Source organism: Camelus ferus, chromosome 34 (assembly GCF_009834535.1).
Source record: "Camelus ferus isolate YT-003-E chromosome 34, BCGSAC_Cfer_1.0, whole genome shotgun sequence".
Lineage (NCBI taxonomy): Eukaryota > Metazoa > Chordata > Mammalia > Artiodactyla > Camelidae > Camelus > Camelus ferus.
Window position 1 is genome coordinate 19,480,614 of NC_045729.1, and position 23,608 is coordinate 19,504,221.

Sequence of the window (23,608 nt, forward strand, 5' to 3'; positions counted from 1 at the left end):
TAGCTAGAAGAATGATTTTTCCACACTATCAATCACCATGTTTCTTAACACAAATACTCACTGAGAGGAGAAATGCTTCTGAATCATTTAACCCTGAGAATAAATTAAAAATAACCCAAAGGCCATAAATACACCTAGATACACCCAGTCATCTCCTCCCTTTCAACGTCCTATCACAACATTTTGTTAAAATAAGAGACCAGGCATCTCATGGCAATGACATCATTATAATCTTTCAATAAAAATTTAGTACAACCAAGTCAAAATTTAAACAAGCTAATAGATACCATGGATTTATCTGGAAGCATGAAAACTGGAGGCATAAATCCTAAATTCTAGAGCTTTGCGTCTGATTTTCACTTTTTTTTTTTAATTAAAAAAGAAAAGAACAACCTATGGACTTTTCGCATTTTTATGATTCTTCAGGAATATGCATATTCTGAGGAAACATATCATTCATCTGCAGCAATAAACAGAATTATCTAACCAACAGACAGAAAAAGATCCTTTAAAAGCCAAACTGCAACAACAGAACTGTTACATTCCCAGTCACTACCCTCTTTAAAAACCCTGGAGATTTTAAACAAGGAGAGAGAAGAAACTCTTGGGGATGTGTCTGCTGTATTCGTGTGCATGTGCTACTGTTTTGAGTTTAGAAAGGTAAGGTCAGGTGTGTACCTCAGCGACACACTTGGGACACCTCCAGTCTCCTTTGGGCACATCGGGCAGTGGGGGAATTAGACAGAACGTATGATAGCTGTCGTCACATCCATCACACAACAGCAACTTATCTTCATTGTTTCCCCGACCACAAAACATACAAACATAGAGATCAACCTGTTAGAAAACAAAATAAAATGAAAGTCTATTTCCTCTAATAAGTAATATTAAATTTTTACCAGGAAATCCCAAATTGAAATATGCAAACTACTGTACACTAAAAAGTAAACAACTTAAATCCTGAATATTTATTTTAAATAACTGTATTTAAACAGCTTTGCATAAAACTTCCTAAATTTTCTCAGAGCTTCACAAGCAAGTTAATAAAAGCATATCAAGGTATTAGAATAAAGAAAGACTACAAATCTACGGTATTTGAAAATCCATTTATATAAGTAAAATACACCATGTCACCCTTCCTATACACAAATATTCTTTGGCAGAGAATTAAACACTGAGCACTGTCTAATACAGCTAAGGATTTACAGATTCAAACTTACTGTCTCACTCTCTCACAGTGTATGACTTATGCAACAGTCCGTGTATAGGGGACAAGGCAAGGTTAACATCACATAAACCAAAGCGGCAACGTCAGATTCACCATCAGATCTTCTAACTAAACGGCATACCAAGATATAGCAAGATAAAAAGTGCAAAACTAAAATAAAAATAAATCCTTTCCCTCCTGACACATCTCAGAACACTTACAAAGTTAACAGAGAGAGTTCCTTTCCGTTGTCTCATTTGCATGTTAAATGCGTCTGACCTGTTGGTAACTTTTCGTCTTCGGGAGACCTCATCTTGAAATAAAAAGTTATATATAATAGTAAAAACTAATGTTGAGAGCTTACCATGGACCAGACACTATTTAAAGTTACTTTTCATTACTTAATTAGTTCAAGTCTCACAACACTAGGAGGCAGATAAACTACTACTCCCCACTGAAGATAAAGAATCTGAAGCACAGAGAAGCGAGGTAACTTGCCCCAAATCACACAGCCAGTCAGCGGCAGACGCAGGATCCCAGTGCAGCCACTCAAGCTCCAGAGAGCTTCACTACTAATTCCATACTGCCTACATGCAGTTCTTAACAGGGACTAAGTTGAGACTAGTTTTAAGATCACTGCCAGCCAATACAATTACAAGCATGAAAATGGTAAGAATGTGTAATTTTAGAAAGGATAATGGTAAACATTATAATGCATCCAGTGCGTGCTATCACACTGCATGTTTTGAGAGTGATGGAAGAGTATTATCTCGTCACTCAGAGTTCAGTCCACAATGTGAACCATGACTTACTCATATAAAATGCACAATAACCAACATGACTGTGATTACAGCATTCCATTACATTCTTATACAGTAAAACCTGTGTTCACAGCAGTTCATTAAGTTCTTATACAGTAACAACAGCCAACACAATCTTTGTTAAACTGAGTTTTAAAACAGGTATATAGAATAGTGAAACCTGATCTTTGCATTAGCAATCTGACTGACAAAAATCTTCCAACATGCTAAGCTGATAGTACCAGACATTCTTCACTTTATTTGAATGAACTGTCCTAATATACGCAGGCAATTATAGAAAAATATCAAAATTAGAGTTAGAATTTAAGTCATTAGCTCTCTCCAGTATATTCTGATACTAAGGGTCAGAGAGAATCCTCTGTTTCTTTTCAAATTTAAAAATAGTAAGCTTTAGATCACCAGGTGAGAACCATTAATTTCATCATTGTCTCATAAACTAGCTTTTGGAAGCTGTAATTTCTGTGTCCCATGTTAGACATGGAGGAGGAAATTTTCTCTCTTCCAAAATATAAAAATTCAACATAAGATGACTCCTCACACCTTAAGATTACCTGCCATTCAAAAAGGCGATTTGTCTAGGAACCATTGTTGCAAGTCTACAACTCTTAAGAACATCCCAAGGGAGACTACAATTCAAACGTTATCTGAATCTTGTTACAACCGCACTGTTGTACCTCATTCCTTTTCACGACCCAATAGCAGATTTTACCTTCTTTAGCTTTTACTCCCATTGCCAGGCCCACAACCTTAGGCCCAGCCCCAAAAATTCGAAGTTTCTTCAGTTCTGTGTTTCTATTCACTTCTCCAGATTCCGACTAAAAAAAATAAATAAATAAAACTCAATTAGTCTAACTGACTAATTCACAAACTTATTTTCTTACCCAAGAAAAGTTTCAAGATCAAATTCAAAATAAAGGAAAAAATTATTTGAATTCTCTCTAAATCCATTGTCTGCTTCTTTGCAACAGTTGAACGGTCACCAAAGCACTATGCAACCCTGAGATTCCTTTCCACAAAAGAAAGTCTACCTTTCGTAAAAGCACAGCTCTCCACTGGGTTCTATCCAGAGACAGACACTACTGGTTACCTACTGGTATGATACTGGTAATAACTCCGTAGAAATTCCCACTCCTGCTAATGGACACCCATCTTTGATGGTGTCCCATCCCAGGAGATGAGTAATAACTGTCCTAAGCCAATCACGCCAATGCTATCTCTTGATTGGTGATGACCTAGCTAGGGGTTGGGACTGTTATCCTGGTCTAGCCAATGAGACATAAGGAAGGTCTGGAAATTCTGGGAAAGATTTTCATCTTCTAATAAAAGAAAAAAGGGTCTCAAAAAGTAAGCCCTTTTGCCCCAACATCCTTCCCCACTGCGAGGAGATGCAAGTCTGGAGAGAGCAGGGTGCTGGACTCTGCAGCAGCCACCATGCAGCGAAGAGGAGACGCACAGCCTTACATCGAAGAAAGCCAAGAAGGAAGATGGAAAGATGACAATGCGAAGTTGCTCAACCAATCCTAGAACTACTTATCTCTGAAAATCTTATGTGGAAAATGCGTCCTTATGGGAAAACTGTGTTGTCAAAGCTTAAGGCATTCTAGTACTTGAAGGCAAGAGCCTTCTGACAGACACCACCGTTACATCTTGAAATTAGATAATCTCTGAATGCAGGCTAAAAACCAAAACCTACTCAAAATATACTTAGTCAATAAGAATAAAAACAAACCAGGATGAAATACAGACTATAAATCTATGGCTATGGAACAGCTCACACCTACTAAAAGACTATGAAAGAACCAACCCAACCAAAAGGGCATTTCAAAGTTTACCTTTCAATTGCAGTAGACTGACTGGGTGATGTTAACCAACCTCTACAGCTAGTCCGATGATACACATAACACTGCACGTTCTTTACCACGATCAACACAAAGTACGTAACAATAAAAGCTGACATACACTGAGTGTATAGTATGTGCCATACCAAAGGATTTTAATCAATTAATCCTTACAATAACCTTTTCAGACAGACAATAACGTCCCCAAAAGCTGAAATAATATAACAACCAGTTATGGTTCCACAGGTAAATACATTGATCAAAATTCATCAAACTGTACAGTTAAGATATTCACATTTTATTCTGTGAAAAATACACCAAGAGAAAATGTAAGAGAAAAGTTCTTTAAAGAAAAATGCTAACTAATAAATGTAGAAGAAATGACAGAACCAGAAAATCACCCAGTTTGCAACCACCAGCATAATTAACTGAGGCAAGGTCATCAACGAATGTTAAAACCACTGGGCAAAACATAACTGAAAGCAGGTTGTTCCCACTGTCCTACAGTTTACTCTGATTACTTTGTTACAGAGAGAATAGTTCTTTATGCCGGAGAAGTCTGGCTCAAACTTAGTGCCATCAGCAATGGGACATCCTGGCACCACAGGCTTCATTCTAACGTATAAATGTGTTACGGGTTTGGGAATCCTCGATATAAACAAACTGCAATCTCAACTTTCAAGGAACTCATTCTAGTGAGGTCACAGATGAAAACACAGCTAAAGAGGAACAGAGCAAGTGACGTGACAGAGACAGGAAGGGGGCAGGACAACTTCCACAGCTTCTGATTCTTCTTTGAGAGACTATTCCATGGCTGTACTTGTCATTGTCACCAAGCTAGAAAATACTTTAAAAAAAAAAAGATTTAGAAAAAGGTGATGATGTCTGAGACGTACCAAGTGGGCTGGGGCCACCAGGACGCACACACACACCTGTAGGCACACACACACCTGCAGGCACACACTGCCCCGGACCAACAGGAAAGGTGCATGGACGACCAGCTATATTTAGGAGTCCTGAGAGACAGGCAGTAACCGAAATCACAGGGTAGATGAGACAGCTGGGGAGTGAAGACAGGGAAGGACTGAAAGTGCCACATAAAGGGCAGAGAGAAAACGAAGACTACTGAGCTGCGGTCAGAGTGAAGAGGAAAACCACAAGGGAGCTGTCACAGAAGCTAAAGGAAACTCAAGTTAATCAAATTTCAAGAACAAACATACACGTTATCAGAGAGGAAGTAGTTATCAGAGAGGAAGTAGAAGAAATGAAAAGGAGTCCTCAGCACTTCACAATTATTAACTCAGTAGCAACCTGAGTAGTGGAGTTTCAACGAAATTATTTGAAGTCAGATTACACAGTATAAAAACTGAACAAATACTGAGGAAACTGAGACAGCGTAGGTTATTCTCAAGGAATTTCTTGGTGAAAAGAGGCAAGGAGTAAGGTACTATCTAGGAAGGAGCTTCTGTTCTAAAGCCAGAAAGGATGGAACAGGAAGGATTACCCTTGGAGAGAAAGGTGCATTTTGCCCAGAGATGAGTAGAGATTAAGAATGCACACCACATAGCTTCATGTACTGGGGGAGGGGGGGGAGGGAGAGAGGGAGAGAGGGAGAGAGGGAGAGAGGGAGAGAGGGAGAGAGGGAGAGAGGGAGAGAGGGAGAGAGGGAGAGAGGGAGAGAGAGAGAGAGAGAGAGAGAGAGAGAGAGAGAAGGTGAAGGTCTACCAGGAAGCTTCAACTTTCCTTCAGCAACTGAAGACTAGGAACGAGGCAGACTGTCAATATTAATCAAGGACAAACTATGAGTTGAAGAAATTCTCAAAGCAAATCCTGAAATTGTTCTAGTTTCTAATCTTATCAACCAATCTGACTACCGTGACAATTACCACGGAGGGCAAAAGCATTCTATACGGTCCCTACGCTTATGTAAAGAATTAGGAATAAGAGGGACTTCTTCATGGTTTCAGAAGGAACATCAAAAGAGATTTCATCACACTGGCAACTGATTAAATGGGCAGGGCCACTTAGGGCGCCTCTTCAAAGCTGAGTCACCATGTCAGCCTGCCTCTCCAGTGACAGAGCTCCTCATGACCCTGGGTCCACTAGCTCCTGTTAACAGTGCCTGTCCTCCTTCTCTGATTCTCACTTTCAACGTGATCCATTTCCATTCTTAAACTCGGTGTTTAGGATCCAGTGAAGCTGCCATTCTGGTCCACCCAGTGTTAGTTTAAATATCTTAAGAGTTCTCACTGTCCCAGCCTACAGACTTGTCTTTGCCAAAAACCTTTAAAAATACAACTTCAAGGACCATAAAAAAAATGGGAATGGGGCAGGGGGTCAAAGGGGCAGACAAAAAGAAGTTAGGGCATTTTTCTTCTGAGGCATTCATTAGGCATTGAAATTATTTTAGATTACAAGAACACTATAGAAATTACTTTGGAACGGCTCAGACACTAAGAAATGAATACTCCGGTTTTTAAAGGAATGAGTGAAAAATAAAACCACTCTTTCCTACTCTTCTCACTTACACTAACCATGAAAATGCAATGTACCATAATTCATCAGTGTGTCTATGAAACTGGCCTTCAAGTATACAGTCACTCTGATTTGTCAGCCCTGTCAAAACTGTTCAAAATCAACTCACTCTAAATTAAATCAGACTGAATTTTATGATTTCTTCCCCATTCACCTCAAAGGTAAATGAAAAATATGTCTCTTCAGGTTCTACAGAACAACAGTGCATGAATGATGTCCCATGACCAGGTGTGTCCCACACAGTCAGTGCACCGAACACTCCTGTCGAGAACAGCCATGAAAACTGGTACCTGAGACTTGACACGTCTTGTTCTCTTCGGCAGCATGTTCACTCTTGTGCCTGCTTCTGGGGAAGTCTGGACATCAGTGCCAAGAACCTCAGAGTCCACTTTTTCCTTAAGATCTAAATTAGGCATCTGCACACCCTAGAGAATCAAGAGCACAGGAAGAGAGCAGATTCACTGATAAGAAATCGGATCTGAGAAGGAAGAAAAAAATAAATTTCTAATAAATCCCTAAAACTACATAAAATCAGATGACAATTCGCCCACCAAAATGATCTACAGATTCAAAATAATCCCTATCAAAATCTTAGCATGCTTTTGTTGTAGAAATTGAGAAGTGGATCATAAAATCGATGTGGAAATGCAAATTGTTTGGAAATTTTGAAAAAAGAACAAAGTTAGAGGACTGACACTACCAAATATCAAAACTTACTATAAAACTACAGTACTCAAGACAGCACAGTACTGGTGTTCAACGTACAGATCAAAGAGCAAAACAGACTAGAAATAAACCCATATGTTTACGTTAACTGATTTTCAACAAAGGTGCCAAGGTAAATCAGTGGAAAAAGGGCTGTCTTTTAAACAAATGGTGCTGGTACAATTGGATATTCGTATGCCCCTTCTCCACTGCCCCTAAAACAAACTTACACGCTCACTTTGTGCTGTATATATATCAAAAAAAAAAGCTTAAAATGGATCACAGACCTAAACATAAAAGCTAAAACTATAAAACTTCTATATGAAAACAAAACAAGAAAATCTTTGTAGACTTGAGTTAGGACAAGATTTCTTAGATATGACAGCAGAAGCACAGTCCATAAAGGGGGGAGGGAAAGCCATACATTACTCTTCAAATAGACACCACTATAAAAATGAAAAGACAAATCACAGACTGGGGAAAATATTAATAAATCATACATCTGATAAAAGACTTACAGCCAGAATATATAGCGAACTCTTAAAGCAAGTATAAGATGACAAAGAACCCAATAAAAAAAAAGATTTGCAGACACTTCATCAAGGAAAATATACAAATGGCTAATATGCACATGGAAAGATGCAAACACCATTAGTTATTAGGGAAATAAAACTTAAAACCACAATGAGATACCACTACACACCCACTAGAATGGCTGTAAGCAAAAAAACTGACAGTATCAAGTGTTGGCAAAGATGTGGAGAAACTGGAGACCTCTACATTACTGGTGGGAATGTAAAATGGTTCAGCCACTTTGGAAAACAGTTCGGCAGTTTCTTAAAAAGTTAAACATAAACTTACCATATAACCCAGCAATTCCACTCCTAGGTATCTACCCAAGAGAAATGAAAACATATGTCCACACAAAGACTAGTACATGAATATTCATAGCATTATTCATAACAGCCATAAACCGGAAACAATCCAACTGTCCATCAACTGATAAACGAATAAACAAATGTGGTACATCCATACAATAGAATATTATTCTGCCATAAAAAGGAATGAAGTACTAATACTAGAACATAGATGAACCTTAAAAACATTAGGCTAAATGAAAGGAGCTATATACAAAATCATTATTGTACGATTCCATCTATGTGAAATTTCTAGAAAAGGCAAAACTACAGAGTCAGAAAGCAGATCAGGAGGTGTCCAGGTTTGGGCATAGGAGCAAGAATCAACTAGAAACAAACACAAAGGAATGTTTTGGGCTGATGAGTGTGTTCTAAAGCTGGGCTGTGGTGACTGCTGCATGAATGTGTAACTTGTTAAACCTTACTGATTGTGCACCCACAATGGGTGAATTCTCTGGTATGTAAATCATACCTCAATAAAGCTGTCAAAAAAAAGTACATGAAACCAAGAGAAGGAACTTTTCAAAAAGCTTCACTCAAGTTTAAGCTTAAACATTTTAAAATAAATAAGGAAACAGTCTTCATTCCCACTAGCCTTCACCTTGTAAACCAGCAGAAATAGCTGTGATTTTAAACTACCCCCTGCCCCTCCCAAATTCCCGTACCCAGAGAAATCTTTTTCAACTTGCTATGCAAAGCCAACTGCTAACTTATTACGGCAGACACAGTCTACAGTTTCTGTTTGGAGACTGGATTTACCCACTCCTAAGAAAAATGGCGCATCTCACCATAAGGCTGACGCCAGACTGGAAAAGCTCATACGGGTAGAGAATCCGCTCATAATGTGACTTCAAAAGAGACCCAGTTCCTTTTCCTGGCAGATACCCCAAGCGGCTACCCACTTTAGACCATTTCTTCTCTTTGGTGACCATTTCAAAACCACCTTTGCTGGCAACAACCTGAAAAGAAAGCAAGTAGTTATTCAGGGAAAGAGGGAGATTCATGTATTCTGATTCTGCATCTTGTCTACTGAGCGGAAAAATTACTCTGGCCTAGATTACAAATTTCATTTCAACAAGTATCTGACAAAACTGAAACTCATCAACATGTAAAGTACGGAATAGACAATGATTTTTGGACATTTAAATTCTACTGCTTAATTAATGTTACTGTGCCTGCCTTCAGTGAACCTTCATTCAAAAACATTTAGTGAATTTACACTTTGCATATTATGCACCTTGAGAAAACTAAACACATACATGTACTCCACATCCACAGGGAATTCAAAATGTAAATAAGAATTAAAAACAGACCAAATACAGACATGGGAATAAATGTTACATAGTACAAAATGAACATAAATCCTAATACTGGAAAATACATCAACTAACTCACAGAATTTAACAGAAACGGCAAACAATGGCTCAGAGGTATTTTGGAAAAGGAGGCCATCATTTTTCAAAAAGAGAAAAGCTTTATATGGAAGACTAGGAAGAAATGATGGGGAAAGACTGGATTACAGCAGGTTTATCACAATGCAGCACAGACTGAGGGTAGGAAGTGATGGGATAAACTGGCCAGTTTCTGCTGAACGCTCACATCAAACCAGGCACAGCAGGAAATACAGGTACCAGGGCCCCAATCTTCTAGAAACTGCTACTGTTCATCTCTTACACACTAAGATACAGGCAGCTATTAGCTTCGCTGATGACAGAAACTACAGCCAAAGCAGCCTTCCTCTAGTGAAACACCTGAAAGCTTGGTAGAAGCTCATGCTCATGAGCACAGGGCTGAATTCTTCAGGCTCTCTTATCTCAACCTCGGAGAAGCTCCTGCTGTTACTAAGGGTCAACCAGGGGAAAATTACATAGAGGAAACATTTATTTTTCAAATTCTGTAGTGTAGAGGAAGACACACTGAGGGCAGTTTAGACAGAGGGCTGTCTGGAAGCAAATGGGTGAATGAGAACGCCTTCCATTCACAGCTTCCCAGTGTTTCTACACCTGTTCCAGGTGCTGGAAATACACAGGTGAATAAAATGAAGATTTTTGCCCCATCGGGGCTTACATTCTAGTGGGAGAATAAACATAACATGTCAATTTCAAAGAGATTAAATCCTGTGGAAGACATTTAAGAGTTGTTAACAAGCCTCCCAAGTAGGAGCCTGAGGGCAAACTGAGGCAGTAAGCAGCCAGAAAAGGCCTCACTACAAAGCTGGAATTTGAGCAAAGACTTGAAGGAGGCGAAGCAGTTTCCCAAGCAGACACGCGGGGGACAGCCAGTGTCGAGGCCCCATGTGTGAGCATGCCGGCATGTTGACACAACCATAAGGAAACCAGTGTGGCTGAAGCAAGTGGGGAGGAGCAGTAAACGGCAGAGGGGAAACAAGCCCTCTCACTAATCTGTATCATCCAGTACAGTCATCACCCCTACATAACAATCCGCTTTGTGTTCAAAGCACTTCGAGCCAAATCTCCACCAGCAGTGACACTGCTGCATGGATCCTGGGCCTCCCACCAGTTCTCATGACTCCCGGCCTACGGCTGTGAAAACGACCCAGTCAGGGTACAGACAAGAATAAGACAAAAGTCTCTTACAAGGACATCGGAGCAGGACTTCGGATTCAGACGTTTATAATACTCTAACAATCTTATCAGGACCAATACCACAAAAACACACCAAACCTTACACTGGCTTTTCTTCACCTGAGAGATTCAAGGATTATCATGCATAATTTCAAAATATAAACCATTTATTCCAAACATCTGCCGTGCAATTTATTACACCACTGTCATTAGAAAAATGTCACTATAACTGATGCCCTATGAAAAGGTACACGGTACACTAAAATTGAACACAATGAAGACAAGCCCTTAAAACTTAATGAAAGAGTAACATCAATCAAGGCCAAAATTTCACTCCAATGAAAAAGTCAGTCCAGCTAGTAAGAGACAACTTAAATAAACAAAAAGTAGTAGAAGTCTTCTATTTGAAAACTCACTCTCAAAGCTCCACTAAAAAGACAGTAAATGAACAAAAAGACATACTCCCAAGAGAACAAACAGACCAAGAGAAAAGCAAATGGATGAATGATAGCTCAGCAAGCAAAAACAGAAAAACAAACAACAAAGCCCCAAGCCTTGCAACAGAAGAAAGCCAAGGAGAAGCTTTTGCAACACAGAAGCTGGAAAGGCTCAAGAGATGGAAGCAGCAGTAACTTTACAATTAAATTTTAAAAGAACAGGATTGGCTGAAAACCTGTATAAAAGCAATCAGATCTCCTCCAGTCAGCACAGCCAGGTGACTATCCCTCTCCAACCCAGCAGAAGACTGAAGGTTTACTCTCAGGAGAATCTGAAAAGAAGGAACACTAACCTACAAAAGAAACAGGTAAGTAAACTGGAGCATCAGTCTAATAGTCTAACATCCAACTAATACAAAGAGTTCAAAAAGAGAGAAAACTGTCCAAGAATTAATACAAGTTACAAGATCTCAAAGACATGAGTTTAGATAAGAAGGTTTATCAAGTGCAATGAAAATTAACACATACCAGTGCCTATCACTGTGAAATCTCAACGCACTGGGAACGAAGAATAGGCCCTGTGCCTTCAAGACATAGAAGGTCACACACAGAGCAACAGAATTAGCATAGCACCACTCTTCTCAACAGCAACACCAGAAGCTAAATTATGGAGTAAAGCTTTGGAAGTACTAAAACAAAATGATGTACAATTTAATTTGGACTTCTAAACCCACCCAACTACCAATAAAGTTGAAGAGGAGAATATTTTCAGACAAGTAAAGTTTACATCCCATTTACATTCTTGCTCATCAAACTAGCAGAAGACATTTTCACCAAAATAGGAGTAAACCAAGTAGTAGGAAGACCTTCCAAACAAGGAGAGACGCAAAGGGAATTTCCAGAATGCTAAGAGCAAAAGAAGTTCTAGGCTGACAGCAGACATTAAGAAGAATCAATCTGGACTGAGATTCCAGAGGAATGGCTCCTAGAAGAAAGTGAAACTAGCAGATTATGGGAACGGTGAAAGCATACTGAGAGATTTACTCGCCTGGAAAATCTGAAAATAAATTTACGATGATCACAATGAAAACTTAAAAAATGAAAAAAGGAAGGGGGACTATTAACCCCAAGAAAAACAAAAACTGGTACAAGGAACCAGTCACAGCACACGAGCTGGCACAGGTATTAACGTGGCTGATACGTACCACACATGAGGATGCTGAGTAACACTAACCTCCTTAATGCACCAAATTTTCAACCAAGAAGTAGGAAAAAAGACGGCAAGCTCAACACAGGACATCATACGTCAAACACAAGGTAGCATTAGCGGGTTGGTGCCATTTCTTTTGCGTACTGTGTAGATACAGCCTACTGATCTAAGTCACTAAAAATTAATCTCACAACAAATTTATGAAATAGGTTTTAAAAATAAGGTGAGAGATCTACCATTTCCATTTACTCACGCTTGCACGTTGCTGCCAAACAAATCCTATCTAGGAAGCAATGTTTCCCATCAAGTGTATCTGAAATTCTGAATTTCATAAATTCACTAGTCTCTGTTCCAACTTCTAAACTAAGCATAAGCCTTACCTTGCTCAAAGCATACAGATCCAGGATTTTTCTCTCCACCACAGGGATCTTCAGGGTAGATCCCTGAAGTTCCCAAAATTTTGCTAATTGATCCAAGAAGTCCAGTCTCACTCTGGTCATTGCCTAAGATTATTAAAATAAACAAATCAGAAATAAGAACTAAGTTACGGCTGAAAATAAGTGAGTTTTACTTAACAAAGGTAGTCATTTCTCTAAAGAAATTCAGGCTTCATTACTGCTGAGTCCAATCTTGTAATAAGTCAATAAAAAAGAAGCAAAATACTTCTACTAAATTTTGTTAAGCCAAAAAAGTTATTTTAATATGTGAAAGGGTCTCATATTTATCAACCAAAGCAATTTGTTTTTAAAGTTAACATTAAGCTAATCAGAAAATTTAGGATATCAGATTATTCTGTTCCTAAACATTCTAAGCCTGCCATTTCATCTGTAGATAACACGCACACTTCAGGTACACCAACTCTCCACCTCACTGATACTAAGATCCTTCATCAAGTATCTTATTACTAGGGACTAAAGTAAAAAAACAGATATTGAAATCTCAAAAAAATAAATATCTTAGGAGCATCAGGGGAGAAAAAAGAACGACTCAGCATGACATACTAAAATCTAAGATATCTCCCCTGTACTCTGAAAGTTTTTGATTACACTGAAGAATCTCCTCAAAGTCTGGCAGGCAGGAACAACAGCAATATCTAAATAGGCCTCAACTTAGAAAATTTAAGAGATCAGTAATATTTAAATAGAGATCTTAATAAATCAGATTAAGAGACCTAGAAAAGTTCAGTTAGAGCCCAAGAAAAGGAAAAAAACTTTGAGAACTAGGTTTTTTCTTGACAGAAGAATTTTTGAAACTATTTTCCAAAGACTACAGGATACAGAATCTTCCAACATTAATAAAAAAATTTTAGTAGAATAATAAGCACTCAAGAGGACAGAACTCAAGAATTCCAGGCCTCTCAAGCTAACCACTGGGTATTTCCACTAGAAAAACATGGCTGGAGATGGTTTCCCATAATCCCAGTTAAGTAGAAAAACTGTAATAACTACTTTCAACAAAAATATTTTTTAAATCAGAAACTTCCTTCCATTCAGTCCCAATTAACATTAATTCTGAGCCATGAACATGAGCTTCTCCAAGTTCTCTACCTGGAACCCTCACATAAAGAATGGATCAGGAGACAGAAATGGTGATACAACAACACTCACCTCAAGTTCATTCAGGCGCTGGACTCTGGGAGTGAAACGGAAGCTTTTTACTTCACACGCAAACGGAGGCTGCCAATCCTAAATAGAAAAAAAATTTAACATATTGGTTAATAAGCAAGGAATGCACTATTCATTCCCTTAATTTATTCATTCCCTTAATTTGTGACTTGTACAAATCATGACAACAGATCAATTTATAAGTCATTACTGTAGAGACAGAAAAAGTACCATCTTTTTAGAAAAAAGGATGTATTACTACTTATCTCCAATTACTTACCTCTAATATTCTAACATTAAAATTATCTACTTCCTCCTGAACCTCACAAGTCCCATTATTTACATCCCAATCATGCTTTCCCCAATTCAAGTGGGATGCAAAAAGCTTACATGTCAATACAGCCTCTAACAAACATCCAAGTCTATCAAATTATAGAGAAAATAGAATTTGAAAAAAACAAAAAAGGGTAAAATTAAAGACTAAAAAGTAAAAAGTACTCATGTAACTGGGTAACATGTTTTTCACTCGCGTATAATGAGACACAGCACTTAAAAGTCTGTTATGTAAATGTTTTGCTCAAAGCCCAGCTTCCGGGTACCCAAATGTTTGTTTTTTTTTTTAAAGTAAGCAAACCCACAAAACAATGACGATTTCCAGATTGGAGATGTAGTATAAGTGAAATGAGCACATTTCAAGTAGAGTTTCAGAGAACACAGTTTGACTTGCCCCAAATAATAGTAAATCTCTTTAAAAATGTGAAAAGCAGTCAAAAATTTTTCTTACCTTGGAAACTAAAGCAATCCACCAATACGGAAACTAAATTCTGCTTGTAAACATTTACTTTCAACAATAATGTGACACAAACACGTTAACAAATATATTATTTCAACTTTTTCTCAGTAGTAGAAAGTTATAAATGCTTTTTTTAACCAAAGGGAACCTTGAAGAGAATTTCTAATTCATTAAGGCAATAGAGTAGATGAAAATATGGTTTAGGAATAACTTCAGTGCTTAAGGTTTTGCCAATATTGGGTAATCTTCATAGAAAAAGAGTTAAGTGAAGCTTTTGGAGGATGGCAACACATTATAGAAATTATTTGTTAATCCTTTGCTTGTAACTGAGAGTCTGTAATCTTACTCAGATTCACTGAGCATAATGGAGTAGCCTGTCTGGGTTTAGAATCAAATAGACTGATCTGGATTCAACATCTCCTTTGCCACTGCCCAAGATCACACATCTGGTAAGTTATTTAACTCATCCAGACTGGCCTCACCTGTAAAATGAGACCTTATTTACCTACCCGGGCTTCAGAAAGCATTAAATGAAACAAGCTATAAATGCTAAGTCAGCTCTTCCTCCTCCCTCCTATCTGAGCTCTTTTTATTCACTGTGCTGCACACCACTGTGGTAGTTTGTGGCGAATACAAATGCTTTTTAAAACGCAAAAACAGGTAAAAGGACAGTATTTTATTTTCATTACTAGGAGACAAAACATAAAGCAAGGTGTCCCTTTAAGAAGCACGAAGGCAACGGTTCACAAACCTTAATGTGCATTAAGAACCATGAGCTACTTGCTAGAAAAGGAGATTCTAGAACTTCCATATCCAGAAACTGATTCTATCTGGGAATCAGGCCTAGGGATCTGCTTATTAACAAGCATCCGGCCGACCCTGGTGCAGGTAGACCGGGAACATGAGCTGGAAAGCACTGGTCTAGGGGGTAGAGAAAAAATCTTTTGACCTTGAGCGAAACCTCGGCCTCTTGGGGCAGTAATTCTCCCCAAACAAGGGGTAGTGTCTGCTTTCCTTACCGTAGACAGAGGAGATTATAATTAACCTCAAGGGAAACCCAGTTATTTGCAATATCTGCGATGCGTAAATCTTTGCTTCATGGTTCCTCACATGAAAAAATTTCTACGTTTTCTTCCACCTCCATTACTGACAAATTCTTTCTAAGCCCCTAAATTTAAAAAATAAACGCTGCTCCTTCTCCCCCAGGCAGGCTTTCTCGTCGCAGCAGTCATCAGTCTGGGGTTCTTGTCTGATGATACCATCCGAGGGGATAACCAGGGCTCAGATTACCCCTTAAGAAAGCTTAGCCCTGAGATGAGGCCTGCAAATATTTAAGACGTCAAGCCCCACGGGCTCGGATAAAGAAACAGCCGGCGGAACGGCAGTCTTCACCACCGCACCGGCACGAGAGCGCTACGCGAGTCGTGTCACGATACCTGACACACCTCACGGGCCGAGACAGGCCCAGCGTCCGTCCCCCTCGTACCGGCTCCCAAGTTTAGGCGGAGAGGGCCCAGGGACACCATCTTCCGCGTCCCGAAGCGCCCACGGAAGACCCGAGAGAAACCAGGGCAGGAGCCTGGCGTCCAGGTGCCGAGAAACCGGGGCGAGTAAACGCCAGAGGACGGAGGGGCCGGGAAGTCTCGCCAACCCGACCCGACCCGACCCGACGCCGGTACCTTGGGCGGTCGGATCTTGCAGATGCCGGTTTTCTCCGCCAGGGGCCGGATGCGGCCGATGAAGCTGAGAGGGTCCGTGAACTCCTCCCAGCTGGGCTCGAACACCGGGCACTCCGGGGGCGGCACGAACTCCGCCGCGTAGCCCCCCGGCCCCACGCCCGCCATGGCGGCACCGGGCCCACGGGCAGGTGCAGAAGGGCTGGCGGGGACGCCGGTCGCGCTCACGTGCCCGGACAAGGGCCGAAGCCCATCTTCTCGGGCGAGAGCGCTCGACACCCACTCCACACGCGCTCCCTCAGGCGTTTGTTATTGTTTCCTTCGGGGCTTTTCCTCCCGGGCCGGGCTCGCCGGAAGCCGCCGTGTGCCAAATCCCTCCGCCGCGCAGAAACAGGATCCCTCCGCAGCTATGCGACGCCCGTTGCGCGACCTTCCTTCTCCGCCGCCTTCCCGGCAACACAGGTCGCCCCTCGGCAACTCGTCCGCGGAAGTTCCGCGCTGCTGACGACTCCCACGGCGCGGCCCCGCGGCCTCTCCCACAGGGGCGCAGGGGCGCAGCCGGCCGAGAGGGCGCTCTTCCGGCGCGGAGGCTGCGTAACGCCCCGGGGTCAGAGGTTCTGCTTCCGGCGAGGAGCGCCCGGTTCCGCTTTGTGCGCAGGTGAGCCGGGGCACCAGCCGCCCGGTCCCGCCGTCTTGCCGCGGCCCGTCTCTGTCCAGATCACCACCCTCCCCAGCATCTCTTCTTAGTCCTTTCACTCGTATTGCTCCTTTCGAATGATCTCGGCCAGTCGCTTTAAGGCGTCCCATCTCCACGGCAACAAGTTCGGGTCCAGCCCATCCCCCCGAATCCAACCAGGAACTGATTTCGTCCACAGAGAAGCGACTGCCCTTGACCTTGCTTTTCCAACCGTTGACAACCCCCGAGTCTTCTCAACAGCGGTCACTCTCCCCGCCGCCCTGCGCCGTCAGCCTCTCAGTCGCCTGTTCCAGCCGCGGCAGCTGTCCTGGGCCTACCTGTCAAAAAATCTGTATGCCGGTGTCCATCTCCACTTCCCCACTTCCTCCAGGTTGCGGAGAATAACGCAGAAAGGATTAAAGAAGAAGCCATGAAAGAGTGGTTCTCGTATTAAATACTTACCGGAAGGCTGACTGACTTCTCGGGCTTGTTCTACTCCCTGTGCAATCTCAGCTTCCCGAAGGATCTAAACTGCCAGCTATGGCTGATGACTCCCAAGTCTGTACTTCCAGTCTGGACTCCTGTCCTAAGCTACAAGCCAGTACATCTAGCCACCTACTGGACAACTCCACTTTGATCAACTCAGGGTTCCTTGAACTCATAGTTCCCCACTGCTTTTTCAGTGTTTCCAGTTTACATGAATGAATTCATCCATCTACTCAGTTGCCTGAGCCAGAAAAAGAAAAATAATCCTTAACTCCTGCTCCCTCACTACCTGCATACAGTTCTGTGTCAAATCTGGAGATTCTATCACGTAAAAGTCTTAAGTCCACCCATGTCTCTCCATCCAAGTTACCACTATCCCAATTTATGTTCTCTCTCACCTGGGCTATGATTAACAGCTCAGTTCTTGCCCCCTGTCAAATCCCTCTCCACTCGCTGGTCAGACTGCTTTGTCTAAAGTCCAGAATTCTTCCTGTCATTTTCATCTCCAAACTCAACAACTCCAAACTCCTTCTTTATTATGTGTTAACCTACTCCTAGGTTTCCCCTCATACAGACGTTTTTGTGGTGGCTTTAATGCACCATGTTTTCTGTCACTTCAGCCTTCACAGATGTTACCTGTCAGACCCTACCCCACCATTTCCTCTATGCCCTTTCTGACTAAATTCCTACTGGTTCTTCACGGACCAGATGAAATTTGAAGGCAGTCTTCAGGAGAATTCCATCTTGCTGGAGGAGGCTGACTTTAATTCTATTCAAGCTTTAGACTGATTGGATGAAACCCACTCATGGAGAGCAACCTGCTTCACTCAAAGTTCATTGATTAGATGTTAATCTCATCCAAAAGCACCCTCCAAGTTAACATATAAAACTAGACATAACACAGGTTAATGTAAATATATTTTATGAATAACAATATTTTCCAAAAGAAATTTAGTGAAAAGAGTGGCATTGGTTTACATTTTTTGAAAATGATTTTAATATTTAGCTTCATGGGATCAAGGTGGATTCTCATATCTGTTTCTACACTCAATCTGTTGTGATACGTTGTTTGGGTTAAAATATATGAAGAAAATCCAGCATGACACAGATGTGAAGGGAAAAAGGGAGGATTTTTTTTTAATTTTAGCCTTTTCAGACCATTGTAATTTCTTAAAACCTAGCAATGTGGAATCTATAATTTTTTCAATAAACTTTTTTACTCTGTTACATTAAAATGGTTGTCAACATTTGTCCTTGAATGGGGTTTTTACACAGTCATGATTTTGAAACATTATGCATTGATCATTTGGACAATATTAGTTCACCAAGTTCTACAGATCTTCCAAATGTTGATGCATATAATTATATATTATTTTTAAAAATTACAAAAATAGCACTTTTCATTTCAGGAAGTTGAGAAGCTGTCAAACTCATAGTAACAGAAACAAATTTTTCAAAATAACTTTCACTTGAAACCTCAAATTTTCATTATCAACAAATACTGTCCATTGTTTCCATTGAAGAGATGGGCTCACACTGTTCATTTTCCCAAAAAATGTCAAATACCTCACTCTGAACAACTACCGTTTGTCTGTTATGCCTTCTGGTGTTCCATGAGAAAAGTGGCTATTTTAGCTGGTAAGTGCGTCCCCTTGAGAAAATCCTCCTGCAGCAGAAGCACATCATGTGGACTTCCCACTTTCTCACACAGACTTAAAGAAGACATGTATTCAGGACTCCAGGTTTATTAAAACGAGTCATTTTTATTGCTTCAAAATGGGCATTCTTAAATAAAACTGGCCTTTTGTTTTTTCAACCATGAGTGTGGGTGATGAAGACTACTACCATGGTGTGGTGTCACCCCTGTGATGTGTGCTAAGGGATCAGCAGTGTCACCAGCATCATTGCTTTTGCACCATTGGTGCAAATGTTACCGAGGTTTTGAAAAAGGAAAATTATATCTTGCTATTAGTATGAAAATACTTTTGACCTTAAGACCTTCAGAAAGCAGCATCCCAGGGACCAACAGGGGTCTAGCAACCAACCAGGGTCTATAGACAACACTTTGAGAACTGATGCTTTATCCTATAATTTGAATGAACATAATAAAGGAGGAAGGGCTGGAAGAGACCTGCTCTAAAGAGAAGGGGGGAAGTAAACAACCTAGTAGAGCAACAGTCTCACCAAGAGGTCTTTGCTTATTTAAATATTTAAACATTTAAATTTGTACATCGTGTATGTCACTAGGTTCTTCTAAACCTCAGTAAAACGGATTCTCTTATGTACTTTAACATTAGGAGAAATCAAGTGTAATTAACAAACTCTTAAATTCATTTAGACCAAAATAATGACAGCTTATTCTGTATCTGGTGGTCTGTGATTGAATTCAATTATGTTCAACAGTTCAATTCAATAAATTGAGGTCTACAGAAACTACTTGTAAATTATCACTTTTTACGGTTCTCCTTTAATTAAATTATCAACAACTACTTTCTGATCAGATTATTTGAACGCTCATATTTTGTCTGTCTACCTTTCCTCAAAGTGCCCACAGGTTATGTTTCACCCAAGATATTACTATTATTTACTTGAATATGATTTACATTGATATGACCTTGAGTGGCTTTCTAATCACCTATCCTTTTCTACTGAGCAGATAAAGGATTGTTGTAAGGCAAAGCACAAGATTATCAATGAATTTAGATGCACTGTGAATTGTGGTGTTCAGCAGTTAGATAGATCATGAATGTATCAAAGAACATCTTGTTATTGCTTCCAGGAAAATATCACATATATTTCAGTTTACAAGGTCTTCTGCTGTCTTTCCTGGATTATGATTTAGTTCTGGATTTTAATTTGATATCCTGTTCCAAATGGGTATAAATGACAAATTGCATTTATTCCCTAGAATAACTAGTGGAACTTTCAAAGCATACTGTAAAAAAAAATTTAGGCAAAACATGTCATTTAAATCTCTAAATCTGTGTTTACCAAAATATTTGTATAATTTGTAAAGCAATGTACCAAGAGCTTCTAAATGTAAAAACGGAGTGAAGTACTCTCTCATAACTGGCTTGGATTTTCCCAAATTTATTTCAAGGATTTTATTGATAATTTTCTATACCACAGACGGTGTCATAGAGGACAGTGAACACAGAGCTCATTCTCTATTATGTACCAACCTGGAAATGATAGTACAAATAATAAAAATAATAACAGCGAGGAGATGATAACATCAGTCTATCTTCTCTCTGTCCAGTGTTTTTCAAAATTAAAATGCAGGTACTAATTATCTTTGTTTCTTGGTGTAGGCTCCATAAACAGGTGTGTCCTTTTTGAGTATGCATATTTCCTTTAATATGTTTGTATGTTATTTTCTGTTTTTCTGTGATCTCTCAGAGGGCTCTTATATCTTAAATTCAGCAGTAAGTGAAGTTGGGGCATGTACTAAATACATGCTCCTACAATTATATTGATTCTTATTCTGAGCTGTATTATTGTCATGAAGCCCATGATTTCACATCTCCACAAGTAAGAGAAGTTTACTCTTCTGTTATTTGTCCTAAGTTAATTAAAAGTTAATTAATTAATTATTTTGTTTTGGTGGGAGGAGGTGATTAGGTTTATTTATTTATTTATTTATTTATTCTTGGAGGAGGTACTGGCGATTGAACCCAGGACCTCATGTGTGCCAAGCTTGTGATCTCTACCACTTGAGCTATACTCTCCCCACAAAGGTATTATTTTTTGGGAAGATAATAATACTTGCACTAGAAAAAGAAAAACCAGCACATGATGCTAAGAATGAATGGGGAGAGAGATTTGAGAGTTTTCATAGCGTTGGTAAGTGAGTAAAACTTGGAGAAAAAGGTGGCAACAGTATAAAATGCCACAAAGAGATCATGTGAGATTAGACAAGAAGTGGTCATTAAATTTAGCAATTAGTAGATCATAGAGCAGTTTCTATAAAGTTAGGGGATCCGAATGCAGTTTCTATGAGTTGGGAAGTGAGTGGGAGGGGAGGGAAATGAGCCAAGCATAGACTCAAGATTCTTAGTTGCCGAGTGAGAAGTGGGATTGGGGAGGGTGGAAGCTGCTAAAGGAGAACTAAAGAAAGAGTTCACAAGCTGGGAGGGGTGAGTATGTCTGAGTGCCAGGAAGAAAGCGATGATGGAGACTGGGAGTTGAAGACATAGGAGAAAAATCAAAGTCCCTAAGGAGGTAAGAGGAATGGGAGCGTGGCAGGAGGAGGGACCGCCCCCTCCCACGCAGGGAAGGAGGCAGGCGCGCGCAGATGACGAGGAGGTGGGTGAGCAGGAAAGAATTTGAGGTGGTTGGCGCCTTTCTTTGAGAAGCAAAGAAGAAGGGACCGAGAGGGCTGCCTTAGGGGCTTGCCGCGAAGGGTGACTCTGTAAAAGGGCTCCTCTGGAAATTAGGAGGAGCAAACGCTCCCTGAGAAGTGTGGGTCTTCACTGCTGAGGGCGTCCCTAAGGCTGCAGACCGTGAACTTACGGGGACGGCTTTCCCTGTAAGCGTGAGACATGCCCCCGCACCACACTTAGAAGGCAGACGGGAAAAGGAGCCTCAAGCGTGCGGATCCTCAGCACGGTTACACCAGGAAGACGAAGACAAAGTGAGGCGAATGGCAGGAACGCGCCACCGGACTAGGCTGAGCGGGAAGCGAGAGGGTTTATCGAGCTACTGTCCCCCACGGGCTGCGTCTCACAGCCTCCCGTGTTCTTCCCCGTGCGCTTCCCACTCTGATTAAAGTTAGCTACTCCTGCTAGCTTCCCTGTCCTGGGTCCGGCCAGTTGGAACCTTTAAATAACTCCCATGTCCCTCTTCACATTTCCATCAATGCCACCCTTCTTTTAGGTCTTTCCCCTCATATAAATTATATGAATTGTCACTATAGCCTCCCACATCTTCAAGGGTGGTTATTCGTTGATCTTCTGCCGCAGGAGTGATGTTTTTAAAATTATCAACCTGATACTGGGTGGTTGCGAGAGAGGGGTGAGTTGAGAATGACCCTTTGGCATTTTAAGGGAGGATGACACATGAAGCGGGATCTGGAACACAAGAAGAGCAGTGTGACAGGAGAGGCACACACGTGGGGAGGAATGTTATACGAGCGCTCATGCATTCAGCAAGTCACTGAGCATCGCTGTGTGCACTCTGGTAAACGCTGGATGCATGATAATGAACAAGAAGAAGAGGGGGACGGTATAGCTCAAGTGGTAAAGCGCATGCTTAGCATGTACGAGGTCCTAGGTTCAGTCCCCAGTACCTCTCTAAAAACATAATAAATAAACCTAATTACCTCCGCCACCTCCAAAAACAAAAAAAAAAGTACAAAGTATGTCCCCTTACAGAGCTTACCTTCTAGTTGTGAGGGGAGACAAAATCATAAGCACTAGCAAGTAAATATAAACTATACTAGGTGGTGAAAAAGTCTTAAAAAGTAGAGAAGGGACGACATGGGAGGGTGTTAAGGGGGACAGGTAGTCAGAGAAGGGCTTAAGATTGATGACATTTGATAAACAACAAGGTCCTACTGTATAGCACAGGGAATTATATTCAATATCTTTAATAACCTCTAATGGAAAAGAGTATGAAAAAGAGCGTGTGTATATATATACACACATGTATGGCTGAATCACTATGCTGTACACCAGAAACTAACAAAACATTGTAAGTCAGCTATACTTCAATTAAAAAAAAAGATGGATGACATTTGAATAGAAGCTATGCTGTAAAACAATGACAACTTGTGGCATAAATATCAAGAAAAGGAATTACTTCCAATTAAGGAGATGGTATTTGCGTTGGCCTTGTAGGAATTTTATGAGTGGAGATTCAGGGAAAGGTGAATGCAGACAAAGCAATGAGTGTGAGCAGAGCTGGAAAGTGCATGTTACATTCAGGAAATAACTGGTTATTTATTATAATAGAGATAAGTGGGGTCAGATTGTGGCAGTGTTTGAACGCCACGTTACTATGCGGACTTCATTGTCTACTCCGTGGGGAGTCACCACAAGTTATGAGCAGGAGTAGGACATGTCCAGAAGTGTGCTTTAAAAAAATAATCGCCTTTTATAGAATGGATTGGGGATGGAAA

General features: G+C 40.6%; 1 protein-coding gene across 2 annotated transcripts in view; it reads right to left on the bottom strand.

Moving 5' to 3' along the window:
- The window catches only part of KDM5A (lysine demethylase 5A), a 65,414-nt gene extending 48,508 nt beyond the window's left edge, over positions 1–16,906 (bottom strand). Inside the window, exons 1-8 of one of the 2 annotated variants that reach the window (XM_006178938.3) lie at positions 16,332–16,903; positions 13,863–13,940; positions 12,636–12,758; positions 8,812–8,982; positions 6,692–6,826; positions 2,738–2,843; positions 1,429–1,520; positions 679–837 (exon numbers count right to left, since the gene is read on the bottom strand). In XM_006178938.3, the coding sequence (XP_006179000.1) occupies positions 679–837; positions 1,429–1,520; positions 2,738–2,843; positions 6,692–6,826; positions 8,812–8,982; positions 12,636–12,758; positions 13,863–13,940; positions 16,332–16,496 (1,029 nt within the window). In that variant the 5' untranslated portion in view covers positions 16,497–16,903. Of the gene's footprint in view, positions 1–678; positions 838–1,428; positions 1,521–2,737; positions 2,844–6,691; positions 6,827–8,811; positions 8,983–12,635; positions 12,759–13,862; positions 13,941–16,331 lie in introns of both variants that reach the window. The other variant, XM_032473287.1, reaches the window with a different exon arrangement.
- Between the last annotated feature and the right edge of the window lie 6,702 nt (positions 16,907–23,608).